The sequence below is a fragment of the Anguilla anguilla genome, chromosome 1 (genome assembly GCF_013347855.1).
Source record: "Anguilla anguilla isolate fAngAng1 chromosome 1, fAngAng1.pri, whole genome shotgun sequence".
Taxonomy (NCBI): Eukaryota; Metazoa; Chordata; class Actinopteri; order Anguilliformes; family Anguillidae; genus Anguilla; species Anguilla anguilla.
In genome coordinates, this window is record NC_049201.1 from 4,531,587 (window position 1) to 4,547,002 (window position 15,416).

The following is a 15,416-nucleotide window of genomic DNA, read 5'->3' on the forward strand; positions in this document are numbered from 1 at the left end:
ATATTTTTAAACATGGCGCCTGAAAATAGACACAGAAAAGTGCTGCGAGTACTCGACCAATCAGAAATGTTCAGCGCTGCAAGCTCCACCCAAAAGGTTCCTGTACTTTCGGAAAGTACTACCCCCCGAGCAGGAACCTTTTGGGGGGTAAAACAAAGCCCCCGGAACTAAATTTAGACCCTAGTTCCTGCGGTGGAAACGTGGCTTAAGTGCAGCACTCTTATGTACAGACCCCTCACCTGTCCAGTACTGTGTATATGTTACATTTTGTTGTCTTTTATATTATTTTTGAACTTCATTTTCCTCTTTTTTTTTCAAAATTTTTTTCTTTCTTTCTGATATGCAGTATTTTAATTTTTTTTGCAGTACTGTCATTTTATATATGTAAAACTGATTCCAAAGGGCTTGATACATTTAATATCTGTAATGTCAAGATAAATAAATATTCAGTAGTGGTTGAAGCCCATAACTACTGGATGCAACTCTGTTATAAAAGGACAAGACCTGTGATGTTTCTGTTTATAAAATGGCTCCCACTGAATTCAGGTAATTTATTTATAAATTTAATTGCAATAAATTTACTCACAATGCTATTGTGAACAACTTTTAAGAGATGTAATTCTTTTGTAGATATTGTATGTTAATTTATTTTTAAATGAATGTCCAAGAATAAAATCATGTATATACTGGATATAGTCATGAGAACTTTTGGATGATTAGTCACTCGATCAACTGAGATTCAAGAAGCAATGGTTCCCCTTTACGTGTTGAACTTTTTTTAGGAGTGCTCGTTTCCTCTTTTGAGGTAATCGGAGAATCAGAAGTACAAACTTTCACACTAATATGTTTGTAGAAAAGTGCATTGCCTGATTGCCTGTTCTCAGGTGTGTGTGTTTGTGTGTGTGTGTGTGTGCGTGTGTGTGTGTGTGTGTCAAATATAGTCAAATATATGGTTGGCACCTGTTTTCTTGGGTCTGATCATGAAATGAGACATTTTAGAAATTAAATCTCTTATTAATGGCGACATTATACATTACTTAATACCCAGTGTACCATCTCCATTTTGCATTAGTTTACAAAACAAGTGTTCATATGAGCTGCCAATCACCGGATTTTTGAACTACATTCCAACATTAAAATAAATAAAATAAAATGCACAATACTGTCTAGAAGAGGGGGGTGGGGTGGGGTGGGGGATCTATCTAGGGCTGGGGATGAGGGTATGAGCTAACCCCCCCCCCCCCCACCCCCCCCTCCCCAATCTCTCCTAGTGTGGTGTAAAGACTAGAGCTGGCCGCAGTGATTAATTCATTGCTATCTGAGGTCACGGTTTTGTGTCGTAGTAGTCATGCCCTGCAGAAGATAATCTTCAGCTCTGCATCCGTCCTGACGTTCTGAAAGAGGAACGCAGCACTGTGCGTGACCCGTGCAAACCACACGCACTTCTCAAAAGCAAGACGACAACTTCAAGATCCTGCAGGTTCGTAACACAGAACATTATAATTATCGCTCGGCAACTCATAATATTTCTGAATGTGATGGTATGTCAATTGGTTTGACAGAGGAAGTGACTTATGTGGTGTCTTTTTTCAACTAATTAAAAGTATCTTTCTGAGGAAATGAATGTTTGTCATGTAGCAATCAACTGCATAAAATGATGTGTCTTCAAAGTTAAATCTCGAAATAACAGTTTTTCAAACTGTACATTTGATAAAACACCAGGGATTAGTACCTCTTTCTTCTGCTGCCAGACAGTTTACAATCATTTTCATCCTGTAAATAATCACGTCTGTTTCTATTTTTTTTTGTTTGTTTGTTTTGTTACATTTGACCCATGAAGTCAGTGTCTTTTTCTTACGTTAGATACAGAGCTCATGGGTTCCTTCAGGAGATCATCTGTTCTTTGCAGTGTCATTCAAGGTACTGTAACATACGCCAATTGGAATTGCTTGCATTTATGGATCTTGGTAATTCAACTGCAGGGATAATGAGGGGTTGTTCAGTTAAGTATAGACGTAAGTACTAGTGTAAGCATTGAGCGCAACTCTAGAACAGGGCAGCTGGTTGTGTGTGCTGGTTTTTGTTGCAGCTAATTGCATTACATTTATTTGGCAGACTCTTTTATCCAAAGCGACGTACAATACGTGGATACCAAAGGTCATTTAGCTTACCTTAGCTTCCTGGACAACTAGTGTACAGTACATACACTAGTGCTGGCACTTTCCTAATTGAATAATTAAGAGTAAGAGTTGGCACCCTTGGGGCAGGTGTATCAAGGGCGAGTGTGGGTGCAGGCAGAGATGGGCAAAGATACATCAAATTGTATCATGTTACAAAATACAAAATACCCCTCAACTAAATGCATCAAAATAAAATACAAAATACTGGAGCCAGAAAATGAATCAAGATAAAATACATGTATTTTGTATTTTCAAAATACAGGAAAATGCATTTGTAACATCGGGTATTCTGAATTCGATTGTTTTTATCTTTAGCCTTTACCTATGGCTTTCAACATGTGTACATTCTAAAAAGTAAGATATTTTTAATATAGTTATTGCAGTTCAGATAAAATGTTAACCTTGATGGACAGTCCACTGCACTGGCAGGAGGAAGCATGTGCTAGCTTCCTTGAGGGTGGGGGCTTAAAATACCGCGACCTATCTTTTGCAGTTTCTGTCTTAAAATGTGTGAAAATGCATTGGCCGCAGTGTTTCAAGAGAGCTGTGAGTGCACAAGATATTTCTGGACGCCATAGTGTAGGAAATAAATATGTACTCAAAAAGCACAAGCCCAATGTATTGGGAAAGACATGTATTCAAGAGCACCAGCCGCCACCTCCATGATGTATCATACGGCTAGCAAAGGTGGGAGGATGCAGAGTGGACAAAGGTCAACCTGAGCCATAAGATTAACAACCTGCAGCAGTGAGTGCTTCATATTAAAAATGTGCAATTCAAACAAACACGTAATATACACAGTTTCTGCCCTGCAAATTAAGCATTGTATGCAAGCATATACGTAGAACGAACGGAAGTGTCAGGGTGCGTGGGGGGTTTGGACCCAAGCGCAGAGGGGGACAAACTCAAAACTCCAAAAGATCAGAACAAAAGACTTTACTTAAGGAAAAGGTAACAAAAGGGAACAAAAGGCCTTGCAGGGCAACTCTCAACAAACGAAGGAAAACTTCAAAACAACACAGGAACAAAGAAAATCCAAAAAAACAAGGAAACCAGAACATGGGCCGGAACACATGGAGCAGGTACATGAGTAGAGGCATACGCACAGACACAACCAAGGATCCAGCACTTGAGTCAAGTAAGAGGGAAACTTAAATAGAACAGACACTGACGAGACACAGGAGGGCACCATGAACAATCAGGCCACAGAGAGGGAAGGGAAAACGAGACAACCAGCAAACAATAATAGGACAATTGAAAACAATCATACAATTACACAGGGGGAGCAGGACACAAAACAGAAGTGCCGCCATCTGGCGGCCCAACAGGAAAAACACAGACAGGAACACAGAACCATGACAGGAAGCTTCTGCCTTATACGCAAATGTATCGTCAGAATATATGATTTGTGATAGAAGGGGGAGGGAGATTCATGTGGGAGATGAGCGCCAGCATTTTTTTTTAAATGAAGAAGGAAGGGGCTCATAAATATTGGTGTCAAAGAATTGGGAAATAATGGTGTCAAAAACAGGACATGACTAACAAAAGAAATAAGTGGGAAGTACTAAATTTAAGCTCCACAACAGGAGGAGTTAGCAAAAATTGATAAAAGAAGCTGTGGCCCCAGGGGATTTTAGAGTGTGTCTTGGGAATGCTTGGAGAGTGTTAGGAGAGCGATTGGATGTATTGTCTTTACTTGTTAGTGACTGTTAGTTAGTTGTACTGAACTGCGCAGATCAGCCCGGGTTATTGTATGTAATCTTTGATTCACTAACAATAGCTCACCATTTTTGGACACCATTTTTAGGTTAACTCCAATACAGCTCAAGTTTTACCCGAAAATTTCCTGGCTACGTCCTTTCACTTTTCAACCAAATGTAGTCGGATTTAAACCTGAACACCAAGTTTTACGGATTTAACACCGACTTTTCAACACAAAAACGTTCACTGGGATAATTTACTGTGGATTTTACGAAGGCTGCAGTGAAATAATAATAGAAATCAGTCACAGAAATGGAAGGAAATCAAAGGTAACAACGAAAGCTTGCAAGAGTGTTTTAAATTAGGTCATAGAGGTGAACTGAAGTGTCCTGATGACAACCGACTCCTCTCTCTCTGATGGTGGTGCTTGTTTAAAAAAAATCACCATCAGATGTTTTTGTGTTCTTGTAGCACTCTCCCATAAATTTAATGGGGAAAGTGCTTAATTGGCTGAATATTAGACAGCGATGACCAGATAATACTGTGTACATAGCAAAAAAAAAAAACCCAAAAAAACAAACAAACATATATCAGTATTATCCATCGTGAAAATATGAAAATGATATTTATGACCTTTGGTGTTTAGCCTACCGCATTGCAATTCTTCTGTCTCTGTTATTTTGAACAGGTCTGGCAGTTTGGAGCGTGGCTGCGGCTGAACAGCGGTTGTCAGTGAAGATTCCTAACCAGATGTCCGCTCCGGTCGGGTCTTGCATCGTCGTTCCTTGCTCCTTCACTCCCCCGACCGCTAACGAGGCCGTTGAAGTCAATTGGTACCAGTACGTCAGTAGTGGCTACCCGCTGGTATACAGCGAATCCAAACCGGGGGACGTCATAGATAAGTTTAGTGACAGCACGGAGTTAATTGGCAGAGCGGAAAAGGGGAACTGCAGTCTCAAAATCAACCCGACACGAGAAGCACATAACGCTGAGAAGATCTATGTGTGGATTAAGCCAAATCAATTGGACGGCAAATTATATGATCAGACGGTGAAATTAGAGGTTACAGGTACATAAAAAAATAATAAACCAGCAGTTGTGATTAAACTCATTTCCCTTCTGTTTCCCCCCCCCCCCTTTTTCTCGACATGTTGGAATGCCCAAACATGCTGAATTGCACCTTGACTTAAAAATTGTTTTTTTAAATTCATCTTTATTTCATTTTTATAATTTTTTTTGGTTACCATGTGTGTTGTGTTGGTGAAGACAAACCCCTATCACTTTAAATGTGCATGTGCGCGATTTGTTTTATCCGCAGAGAACGCCACTCAGCCGGAGATAAGGGTGCTGAGCAGTGATCTGACAGAGGGGGATGTGGTGAGACTGTCCTGTGATGTCATCCACACCTGCCCCCCTTCCCCCCCTTCCGTCTCCTTCCGCAACCACACGGGGGCGCTCCGTTGGAGCCACAATGAGGAAGAGGAGGGGCGTTGGCGCATCTCCGTGGAGACGTCCTGGAAAGTGAACTCGGTGGATCATGGGAGGGGCGTGGTGTGTGATGTCACACATCCTGGGGGCCGGACAGCCAGCAGAGAGATTGTGCTCCGTGTCACCTGTGAGTTGCCATGGTTACCGCAACCTGAGCATAAAGCATACCACTTACCAAAGCACTATCAGGCAAAAGAAGAATTTCATGTGGAATAATGGAGAAAATACATTTAAAAAATAATGTTTTATTGGTAGTTGTGTGCCCTAATTTTGTCAGTCACAACATCCCAGCAACATTCCAGCAATGCTCCACCAGAATGCCAGCCAAACATTGGTACCCTCTACCTGCGGGCCGACCAGGCATCCCTATTGGCCCAATTACCCATTTTTATCCTTTCCCCAGATCCCCCGAAATCTGTGAGTGTCCATGGATCCTCGAACGCACTTCCACCTGGTGGAAGCGTGTCCCTGTCCTGCAGCAGTCAGGCCAACCCCCCTGCGACCTCCTTCCAGTGGTACTTTATGGATCAAGGCCAGCCCAAGCTATTGGAGGTCAGCTCTAAGAACATAAGAGTTATGCAACTGCGAAACCGCGACCAGAAACTGTACCGCTGCAAAGCCAGCAACAGCGTGGGGAGTGGCAGCTCGCCTGACTTTGAAGTCATCAAAGAGTGTGGGTACTTTGTGTTTTTGGGATTATGGGATTACAGTGTGTGTGTGTGTGTGTGTGTGTGTGTTTACTGTCATCTCTTTTTCAAGCGGTCCTCTTTCACAAACATACACACCCCACCTCTATGGGCCCCCTAGACTCGGTAGTGCCTGGGAAACTTTCCCTGTTATAAGCTCTTAGCTCCACCCCTTTCTCTGTTATACTCCCCTAACTCCACCCCTTCCCCAAATATATCTCCTTAGCCCCACCCTTTTCCCCTGATGTACCCCCTTAGCCCCACCCCTTTCCCGGACATAGCCCCTTGGCTCCACCCCTTTCCCCTGATGTACCCCATTGGCTCCACCCCCTGGTGAAAGTGAAGGCTGCTGCTGTCTGAACCCAGGCCTCTGCTTCCCCTCCAGACCAGCCCTCCATATCCAAGGCCTCGGGGTGCTCCTTCTATGCTGGGGCTGTGAGCTGCTGGTGTGAGGCTACGGCCAGGCCCTCGGCCTCCCTGCAGTGGAGGGTGGACGGGGTGACCCAGGAGGCCAGCCCCGCCCGGCCCAGCACCACCAGCGTGCACACGGTGAGGGGAGAGTGGGCCGGCAAAGCCGCCACCGAGCAGGTGAGCGTCACCTGCGTCTCCAGCAACCGGCACGGCCAGAAGGAGCGCCTCCTCAGGGTGTATGTGAAAGGTGTGTGTGACTGCCTCCCACACGCACATGCATGCGTACACACACACACACACACACACACACACACACAGGCGCATGCACACACGCAGACATACACGTGTACACACACATGCACCACACACACACACACACACACGCACGCACACACAGGCGCATGCACACATGCACACACGCACACGCAGACATACACGTGTACACACACATGCACCACACACACACACACACACACACACATACATGCACATGCATGCACACGCAGCTCACATGCATGCATACAAACACACACGCATGTACACACACACGCACATGCATGCGTACACACACGCATACGCACACGCACGCACAGGCGCACACACACACGTGCACCTGCACACACACGCACATGAACACTACCACACACGCACACGCACACACACACAGGCACATTCATGCATGCACACACAGCTCACATGCATGCATACAAACACACACACACATGCACACACACACGCACATGAACACAACCACGCCCCTGCATACATGCACATGCACACACATGCATATGAACACATTCATGCACATGCATGTGCACGTGCACACATAATGCATGCATACTCAGACACAAAAACACACATGCATGCACTATATAAGTTCTTTAAGGGTTATTTAAAGGGATATTTAAAATACACAAACATTTAAAAGTAACACCATGCAATTTTCAACACAGTTTCTAAATACATATTTCTTTTGTTTCAGCGCCTCTCTCTAATGTGATGGTGACCCAGCACCCGTCCCGCCCCCGTGAGGGAGAGGGGGTGACCCTGTCCTGCACTGGACAGGGCTACCCACCGGCGTCGGGATACCGCTGGTACCTGGGGCGGGACGGGCAGGAGATCGGGCTGGAGGAGGAGTCCAGCGAGCTGTCGGTCCGTCCCGTGGCCAGAGACTCCGGACCCTATCGATGCACCGCCCGGAACCAGATGGGCGAGTCCAGCTCCCCCGTCACGTCGGTCAACGTGGAGTGTAAGCGCGTCCCTCTCTCTGACCTCTCAGTTTAGGGCAGGGGGTGTCCAGTCCTATCCGAAAGGGGGCTGGCGTGGGTGTGGGTTTTTTTGTATGAGCCCAGCACTAAAGTCACCTGACTCTATTTCTCTAAGTTCTCGACTGAAGTGCATTTTGGGAGATTACGTGGGCGAGTGCATTTTGTTGGGGAATGGCTATGCAATTGCAGTAATGGGCTATGGCCAGGGGCAATGTGGGCCAGTGCAGTTATGATGATGTACCTGCGTACATTTTATAATACACAGGGACCCATCATAAGACCCCTGACTCTACTTATCAAGGTCTTGGCTGAAGATCATGATTGGTTAATTTGTAGAATCAGATGATGTAGCGCTGGACCACATCAAAAACCTGAACCCTCACCGGCCTGATTTAGGGCCCTGTGTAAGACACATGGGGCAAGTGTATAGAGCAGGGGTAATCTAATCTGGCCTCCGGGGCAGCAGTACTACCGGATTCATTCCTCCCCTCTAATCAGGGAGTGATTTAAACCTGACGCACCAGGTGACTGAAATCTCTGGCCAATCAGAGGCATTATTGGACTATGGACCGTCAGGCAGACGAGAGAGAAAAAGGGCAATGCTACTGATTTTGAGGGCCAGATTTGAGTATCCCGGTTCGTAAGGACATGACGCAAAAGTGCATTCGTGACTCATCATCTATTTACAGGCCATTATGTGTATGTGTATGTTTCAAACCCTTTTTTTAGCGTGCATCTGTTTACCCTTTCAGGATGTGCACGCATGTCTGTCTGTGTCTCTTCCAGATGCCCCTCTTATTCTCCGGAACTCCAGTTGCACCCTGGGTAACGGGCAGTGGAGGTGTGAGTGCATTGTGGACTCCAGCCCCCCAGCGAAGGTCACCTGGTCCTCCGTGGGCTCCTCCACTAATGAGAGCGGCAACACGTTGTCCACGCTCAGTGGGCGGGTCCTAAGGTCTGTCCTTACTGGACCAATGGGAGACGGGGGCCACCGTTTCTACTGCAATGCCACCAATGAGCACGGAGACGCCTTCTACCTGCTACTTATCACAGGCGAGTGTGGCTAGCTATATGGTGGCATTGTTGCCATGACTGCGACCCTGGCACAAAAAAAAACGCACTATAATGATGTCAGTCCCTCAGTTTGCTCATTTAATAATAATAATAACAATAATAATAATAATAATACATTTATTTTATATAGTGCTTTTCGTGGTCTCAAAGACGCTTTACAATACATGAATACATACAATGAATCATACAATGCAGGAAAAAAAATGCAGGAAATGCAGGGGTGGTGCAGTGGTGGTAGAAGGGGGTGTGAGAGGGGGAAGACAAACATCAAGGGAAGGCTAGGGAAAAGAGGTGGAAGGCTAGGGAAATGAGCCCGGGTGACATCTGCACCTTGCATTGAATTGAGCTCGCGATAATATACACATTATAGCAGTTTACATTGTGAGACAAGTGCAAAGACTGTTGAGTATTTTTATGATTGCAGTTACAGGGACAGAGTGCTCGAATGTGCGAATGTGTTACTTAAGTCTGGGTAGAACTGGATTGATTAACGGTGAGTTAATGGCTGATGTGCAATTTAACGATCTTATAAATACACTGCAACATTACAATATGTTACATTACATTTATTTGGCAGATGCTTTTATCCAAAGCGACGTAGGTCAGTGGAACAACTTCATAACACAGGTTCGATAAACATCAATTTATCTGTGAGTACAGTTGTGGTACTAAACAGGAAGTGTTGCAATTTATTTGTCAGTTAAAGAAGAATAGACTGACTGCATTTTGAAGGAAGTAAATAAATGCTTATGGCCAAAACGTTAATTTTTGGTCTCATCTGACAATAGCATCCTCTTCCAGTCATAATTCCAGAGAGGTTTGGCAAGCTCCAGATTCTTGGTTTTGTTTATTGTGCTCAGTAAGGGCTGTCTTCGTGCCACCCTTCCAAAGAGTCAGTTGGTATGGAGATGACATTTCATGTTTTTTTTTTTTTTTACTTGTTGACTGCAAGAAACAAACTAATCTCTGCAATTCTTAAACAGTGATCCTTGGGTTATTAATGGCCTCCCTCACCATCTTCCTCATCATCCATGGGGACAACATGCACTTGCTTCCTCTTCCTGGCAAATTTTCAACCATTCCATATGTTTTACACCTTTTTATTATTGCCCTTACAGTGCTAAGTGGTATGTTTAACCATTTATATTATTCTGGAGCTTACTGTGTCTACAGACCAGAGCTTAACTTCAACACCCCAAAAGTCCCCTACTGTGGGCTTCTACCACATTATGTTATTATTAGTGAAACACTAGAAGTATGAATCATAACAGTTTTTTTTGTATGTGCAGTACCCATATGTATGGTTTGTTTTTGCTGAACTGAATTGAGGAAGTTTCAACATTTTGACTGAAGCGCAGTCTTGCATTTAACATAAATGGTAATGTAATGGCAACCTCTCAGCTGCAAGCCCAGTTTTCCTAACCTTTATACTGCACAGCCTCAAAACGCGTGTCAAACTCAAAGAGTTTGGATTCCTGTTACTGTGACTACTGTTGCCATGGCTGATAATAAAGATGATGATGCCTGTATTTCTGACAGTGGAGCACTTTGGAAAGTGGGGAATTGTCCTTGGAGCAATCGGTGGAGCTGTGCTCATATGTCTTCTATTGGGAGCATTTTTATATTGTAAACGCACTAAAAGGTACGTTTGAAATTTACCCATTTGCTTAACTGTCACTGTATGCACTGTGTGTCACTTTAATTGGGTAATAGTAACTTGAGTACTCATATTATACTCGCATAAATGGCTTGCTCATTTAAACGGATTACTTGAAATCTAAGCATATATTAACGGAGACTTTTGAGGTCATTTTATTTGCAGATATATGCCCAGTATTACAATTGCAGTGCATTAATCTAGGAGTCTGTAGTGAGCAAGAATTAATTCAAGATTTATACCAAGGCGCTTTTAAAGTAATAATCTCGAAGATTTTCATTAAAATAAATTTCTGTTAAGTCACTATCTATCGCTGAATTAGGTAACACAATGGTGATTGAGCTTATTATTATTATTATTATTATTATTATTATTAATGATTATAGAACTGGGTGTCTGTGTTGACATTCCCGGGAAGAAATCACAAGCGGCGGATAGTTAGTGACGCGTTTTCCATCACCCATCAGAGGTTGGTCCGCCAGAGAGTGTAGGTGGACGCAACAGGCTTGCTCTTCAACTCACTTGTGTGTGAGCGGCGTACTATTTTTTCCGTTGTCTGCTAGCGTTACAATAACAGAGAAAGGGAGCGGGTTATGGAACCCTAATACGTTTTTGTGTAACACGAGAGGTCATATTATTTGTTGATGTAGATTTCGTATTACATTTGATGACAATGTAACATTACTAAATTACGCTATAAATTAAGCTATTTGCACAGCTGACGCTAGCTACCGGACCATGTCAAGAAAGGCAACATTAGTTTAGACAACGTTGTGCCCAGTATCCATCTCTCGTAGCAGGTAACGTTGCGTTAGCTAGCTAGCTAATGTAATTAAAACAATCTAATGTCAGCTAACAATTAAGAAAAAACGCTAGCTAACGCTACCGCCCGGTACCGACCTCGCAAACCGTCTATCGAATGCAATGCTACCTTGTTGCAACGTTGCAGTGTAGCTAACTAAAGCCAAGCCCAGTTCAGATCTATGATTCGCAACGAGACTGGATGCAACTTGCAGAATTCCAAGACGTCTGATTGTAAACGTTCTAAAACTGCACTTGGCGATTTGACAAGGTGGGTCTTTTGAGACCCTAGGCAACGGCTATTTTTTACAGTCTCTGCTTCAGACGCTCTGCAAACGACCAGTTCACACCGCTGCAATTTTCTCTGCAACATTCTGAAACCGTTTCGTCTCGTTGCGAATCATTGATCTGAACTGGCCTTAACGTTACCGTTATTTACATTGCCATCAAGTTCATCAATATATTGATCGCAATAAAGCCGGGGTATAGGTGGAGCAGAGCCGGGTCTGATTTCTGTGTAAAGATGTCAAGCCGGAGAAAACTAAATAAAAGAATACGACAGTATGGTTTAGTGTTGTTATTTTATTACGCTTCCTCGTATGTTCCTTCAGCCTTGATGCCCTTTTTTGATGAAATCTCCTTTGTTTTTGTTTTATTCTTATTATTCTGATTGCTAATTTAACACCCAGCTCAGCTTCATTCTCGAACAGTTCAGCTAGCAAAACCAGAAACAAGGCAGTTGTTTCAGAAATATCACACAACAATCATTCACGAAAAAGACTGTTCATTGTGCACGAGATACATAATTGCACGAGCCACAGCGAATCCCGCGAATTCTCTGCAGTGTAAAGATGTTCATACCGGGCAAAAGGTGGATTTTTCTACCCCAGGTCTGCTGCAGCATTTTAACCCAGCTCAGCAGTGTAAAGACATCTTAAGTTAGTCTAATGTTAGACAATTAATGAGTATGTACATAGCGTTGTTGTATAACAACCATTTTTTATTCAGTAAATAATAAGTGTAATAGTTGGCGTAGCCCAGGTGCCAACTGACTGACGTCAAACAGGCGACACTGGTTGGGTCCGGTTTGGTCTATGGGAAGTGAGGTCCAAAAACACACCTGCAATTACCGCTTCTCGCCATTGGCACCGCCAAAGAGAACGAAACGGAAATCTTCGAGATTGTAACTTTAATGCTGATAGTGTCATAATGCTTAATGAATTTAATTCTTGCACAAAGGTCATTTATTTACATGGGGAAAATTAAGATGATACCAGGATTTTGTGCCAAAAAAAAATTAATTCTACAAATTCAGTCGCTTATCCAGAATGCAAGCAAATGTTGCATGTCTTTTTGTTATAATTTTTTTTACCAAAGTGCTGTTCCTTTTAGCTTAACTTCCTTTTATTTCACTCTATTTCCTTCTCTCTCACTTTCTCTCTCACCCCTCCCTCTCTCTCCCTCCCCCTCCCTCTCCGTTCTCCCCCCTCTCTCCTTCCCCCCTCTCTCTCTCTACTCTCCCTCCCTCCCCCTCTCTCTCTCCCTCTTCGTTCTCCTCCCTCTCTCTCATTCCCCCCTCTCTCTTTCTCCCTCCCCATTCTCCCCCCCTCCCTCTCCCCCTCTTCTTGTCCCTCTCCACCTCCACCTCTCTGTGACAGGCGCCCCAAACATGCAGACCTTTCCCTAAAAGAAGTGAAATGTGCTGGAGAGGAGGAAGTGAAGATTGACAGTTTGTACTCAAATATAAGAGCATGCCCTCCTGCCCATGCACTGCCAGAGAGTATGTACGAGGTGGAAGACGCACCCAGGGTACAGTACATCCTTCAAAAGACACTTTCACACATCTCTTGCATAATGAACGTATCGTGAGGATTTTGGGACTTTGTGGAAAGGATTTAAAAGGCCTTGCGATAAATTGGTGGCCTGTCCAGGGTGTATTCCTGCCTCTCGCCCAATGCACGCTGGGATACGCTCTGCTCAGGATAAGTGGGTACAGATAATTGGTGGATGAATGGATGTAAAGGTTAGCCAGACATTGATTTTTAAAATCAAGGAAAGACAAAGTGGTACGGATATTTTCCATTCATGCAGTCATGACACGTGGAACGTATTTCATGAAAGCTGTCAAATTAGACAATGTCTGTGGAACTTATGTGGACAGGAGTCATGGGAGTTTTTGCTTGCTGAAAACATGGGTATGAAGCTGTCTTGTCCTATAATTTTTAAAGTCACTCAGGACAAGAGAGTCTGTTAAATGATATCAATAGAAATGTCAACATAAATGTGTATATGTGCACACTTCAAAACGTGCCCAGTGGGCACATCGTCTGCAAAACAACAAAACCAGAGGTGGAAAACCCAGGTCCAGGTAGTAAAAGTTCTCCTCGATTCTTTTGTTCCAATCACATGGATTTGCAAATTAGCACAATTCTTCAACCAGGAAGCAGAACTAATTGGTGAAATCAGCTGGCTGAGCTTGTAGGTAGGACAGGGCAGGACATTCTCTTTCTGACCCCTGGACTTTCCACCTCTGGACAATACTATTGTGTGAAAATCCGCAATGCACGTGCTCCTTATCCAGACGAAGTCTCCCAGCATTTTTGGGAAGACATTTTCTGCTGTATATTTGTGCTAATTTTCTTTTTGTTTGTTTGTTTGCTTTTGTGTGTGTGTGTGTGCTTTGAAGTATCAGGAAATGAAGAGACAACCTTCATATGATGACGATGTGTACCAAAATTACTGAGATCTGCAGGACAGTCACAGCTGTCGGTCATCTGCTTCCAGATCAAAAGCGCTTCAGTGTACTCAGCATTCATATTTTACGGTATTCTCTGAAGTAACCAGTGGACACTCATTTCATGCGTTTATGACCTTAGTTACAATGGGTGCCATTTTGGTTTCAGACACCAGATGGCGCCAAAGGTACATAATTTTAAAAATAATAATAATTTTAAAAAACAGCCAGCACACCCGTTGCCCATTATCATATATAAATAATTAGTATGAAGTGTGTGTAGTAGACAAGTATACATCTACCAGGAGTTTTCACACCTGATGGGTAAGGAGCTTGTCTTGTAACCTAGAGGTCGCAGGTTCGATTCCCAGGTGGGACATTGTTGTTGTACCCTTGAGCAAAGTACTTAACCTGCGTTGCTTCAGTATATATCCAGCTGTATAAATGGATGCAGTTTAAATGCAATACAAGTTGTGTAAGTCGCTCTGGATAAGAGCATCTGCTAAATGCCTTTAATGTAATGTACTTAACCTGTATTGCTTCAGAATATATCCAGCTGTATAAATGGATACAATGTGAAATGCTGTGTAAAAGTTGAGTAAGTTGCTCTGGATAGGAGCGTCTGCTAAATGTTTGTAATGTAGTGTAATGTCTGATCCTCAGTGGCCTTATACATATGTTGACTTTGCTATAGCCTATCCCCTGATCAATGAAAAAAATGAAATATAGTTGTTCCTTTTTTGAGTTTAAATACATGAACACAATACAGGTTTAAACAGTTGATTTAAATCAATAATCAGCCAAACACACTTTCATTAATTATGAACCAGCTCATCTTCACCTGTGTGTCAGTAATATGTAATGAGTAATTAATATATATATATTTTAAAACGTAACCCCCTTTCTAGAGAAACCCCCTTTCTTGCTATATAGAACATTAGAGAAAATGCAAGCTTTAGTTTATCAAAAATATAATAGTTCTCCGAATAGGGAACATTTATTTATCATATTACGTATAGCTATTTCTGACATAATGTGTCTTCATAGGGTAAATCATTCGAACCCTGATTAGTTGAAACTGTGGCTCTCCCTCCAAATCCTTAAGAGGGGGATCTGGGTTCTTTGTCCTGGAGTATTCATTGTTATTCAGCACTTAAATGATCAATTAAGGGAGCTAATAACACAACAAATTCACCTAGCGCCCTTTTCTTAATGCTCTTCATGACAATTCACCAGGCATTGTGGGGAATGTCGTGAACTAGACTGAGTGTCTGGTGCAAAAATAAGCCAATTCCTTCCAATAGCTAATTCACCAGAAAGGCTCCCAACCGATTTCCAAAGGCCATTTGCAGTTTTTGATGGAGTGACGTGGCTTTTGCAGATTTATATGGGATAGCACATGAAAGCTGGAGATTA

General features: G+C 43.1%; 1 protein-coding gene across 3 annotated transcripts; it reads left to right on the forward strand.

The window, feature by feature from the left end:
* Positions 1–1,275: 1,275 nt before the first annotated feature.
* LOC118228825 (sialic acid-binding Ig-like lectin 5) lies at positions 1,276–14,197 on the forward strand. 3 transcript variants are annotated; one of them, XM_035420301.1, is made up of 11 exons: positions 1,276–1,480; positions 1,841–1,920; positions 4,570–4,950; positions 5,200–5,496; positions 5,773–6,042; positions 6,441–6,713; positions 7,449–7,715; positions 8,521–8,787; positions 10,348–10,450; positions 12,925–13,075; positions 13,953–14,197. In XM_035420301.1, the coding sequence occupies exons 2-11, from the start codon at positions 1,875–1,877 to the stop codon at positions 14,007–14,009; spliced, it is 2,112 nt and encodes a 703-aa protein (XP_035276192.1). In that variant the 5' UTR covers positions 1,276–1,480; positions 1,841–1,874; the 3' UTR covers positions 14,010–14,197. The 3 variants fall into 3 exon arrangements, with proteins under 3 accessions (XP_035276192.1, XP_035276183.1, XP_035276203.1); XM_035420292.1 differs by having other exon boundaries at positions 1,864–1,920; XM_035420312.1 differs by lacking the exons at positions 1,276–1,480; positions 1,841–1,920 and adding an exon at positions 3,910–4,210.
* The last annotated feature ends 1,219 nt before the right edge of the window (positions 14,198–15,416 follow it).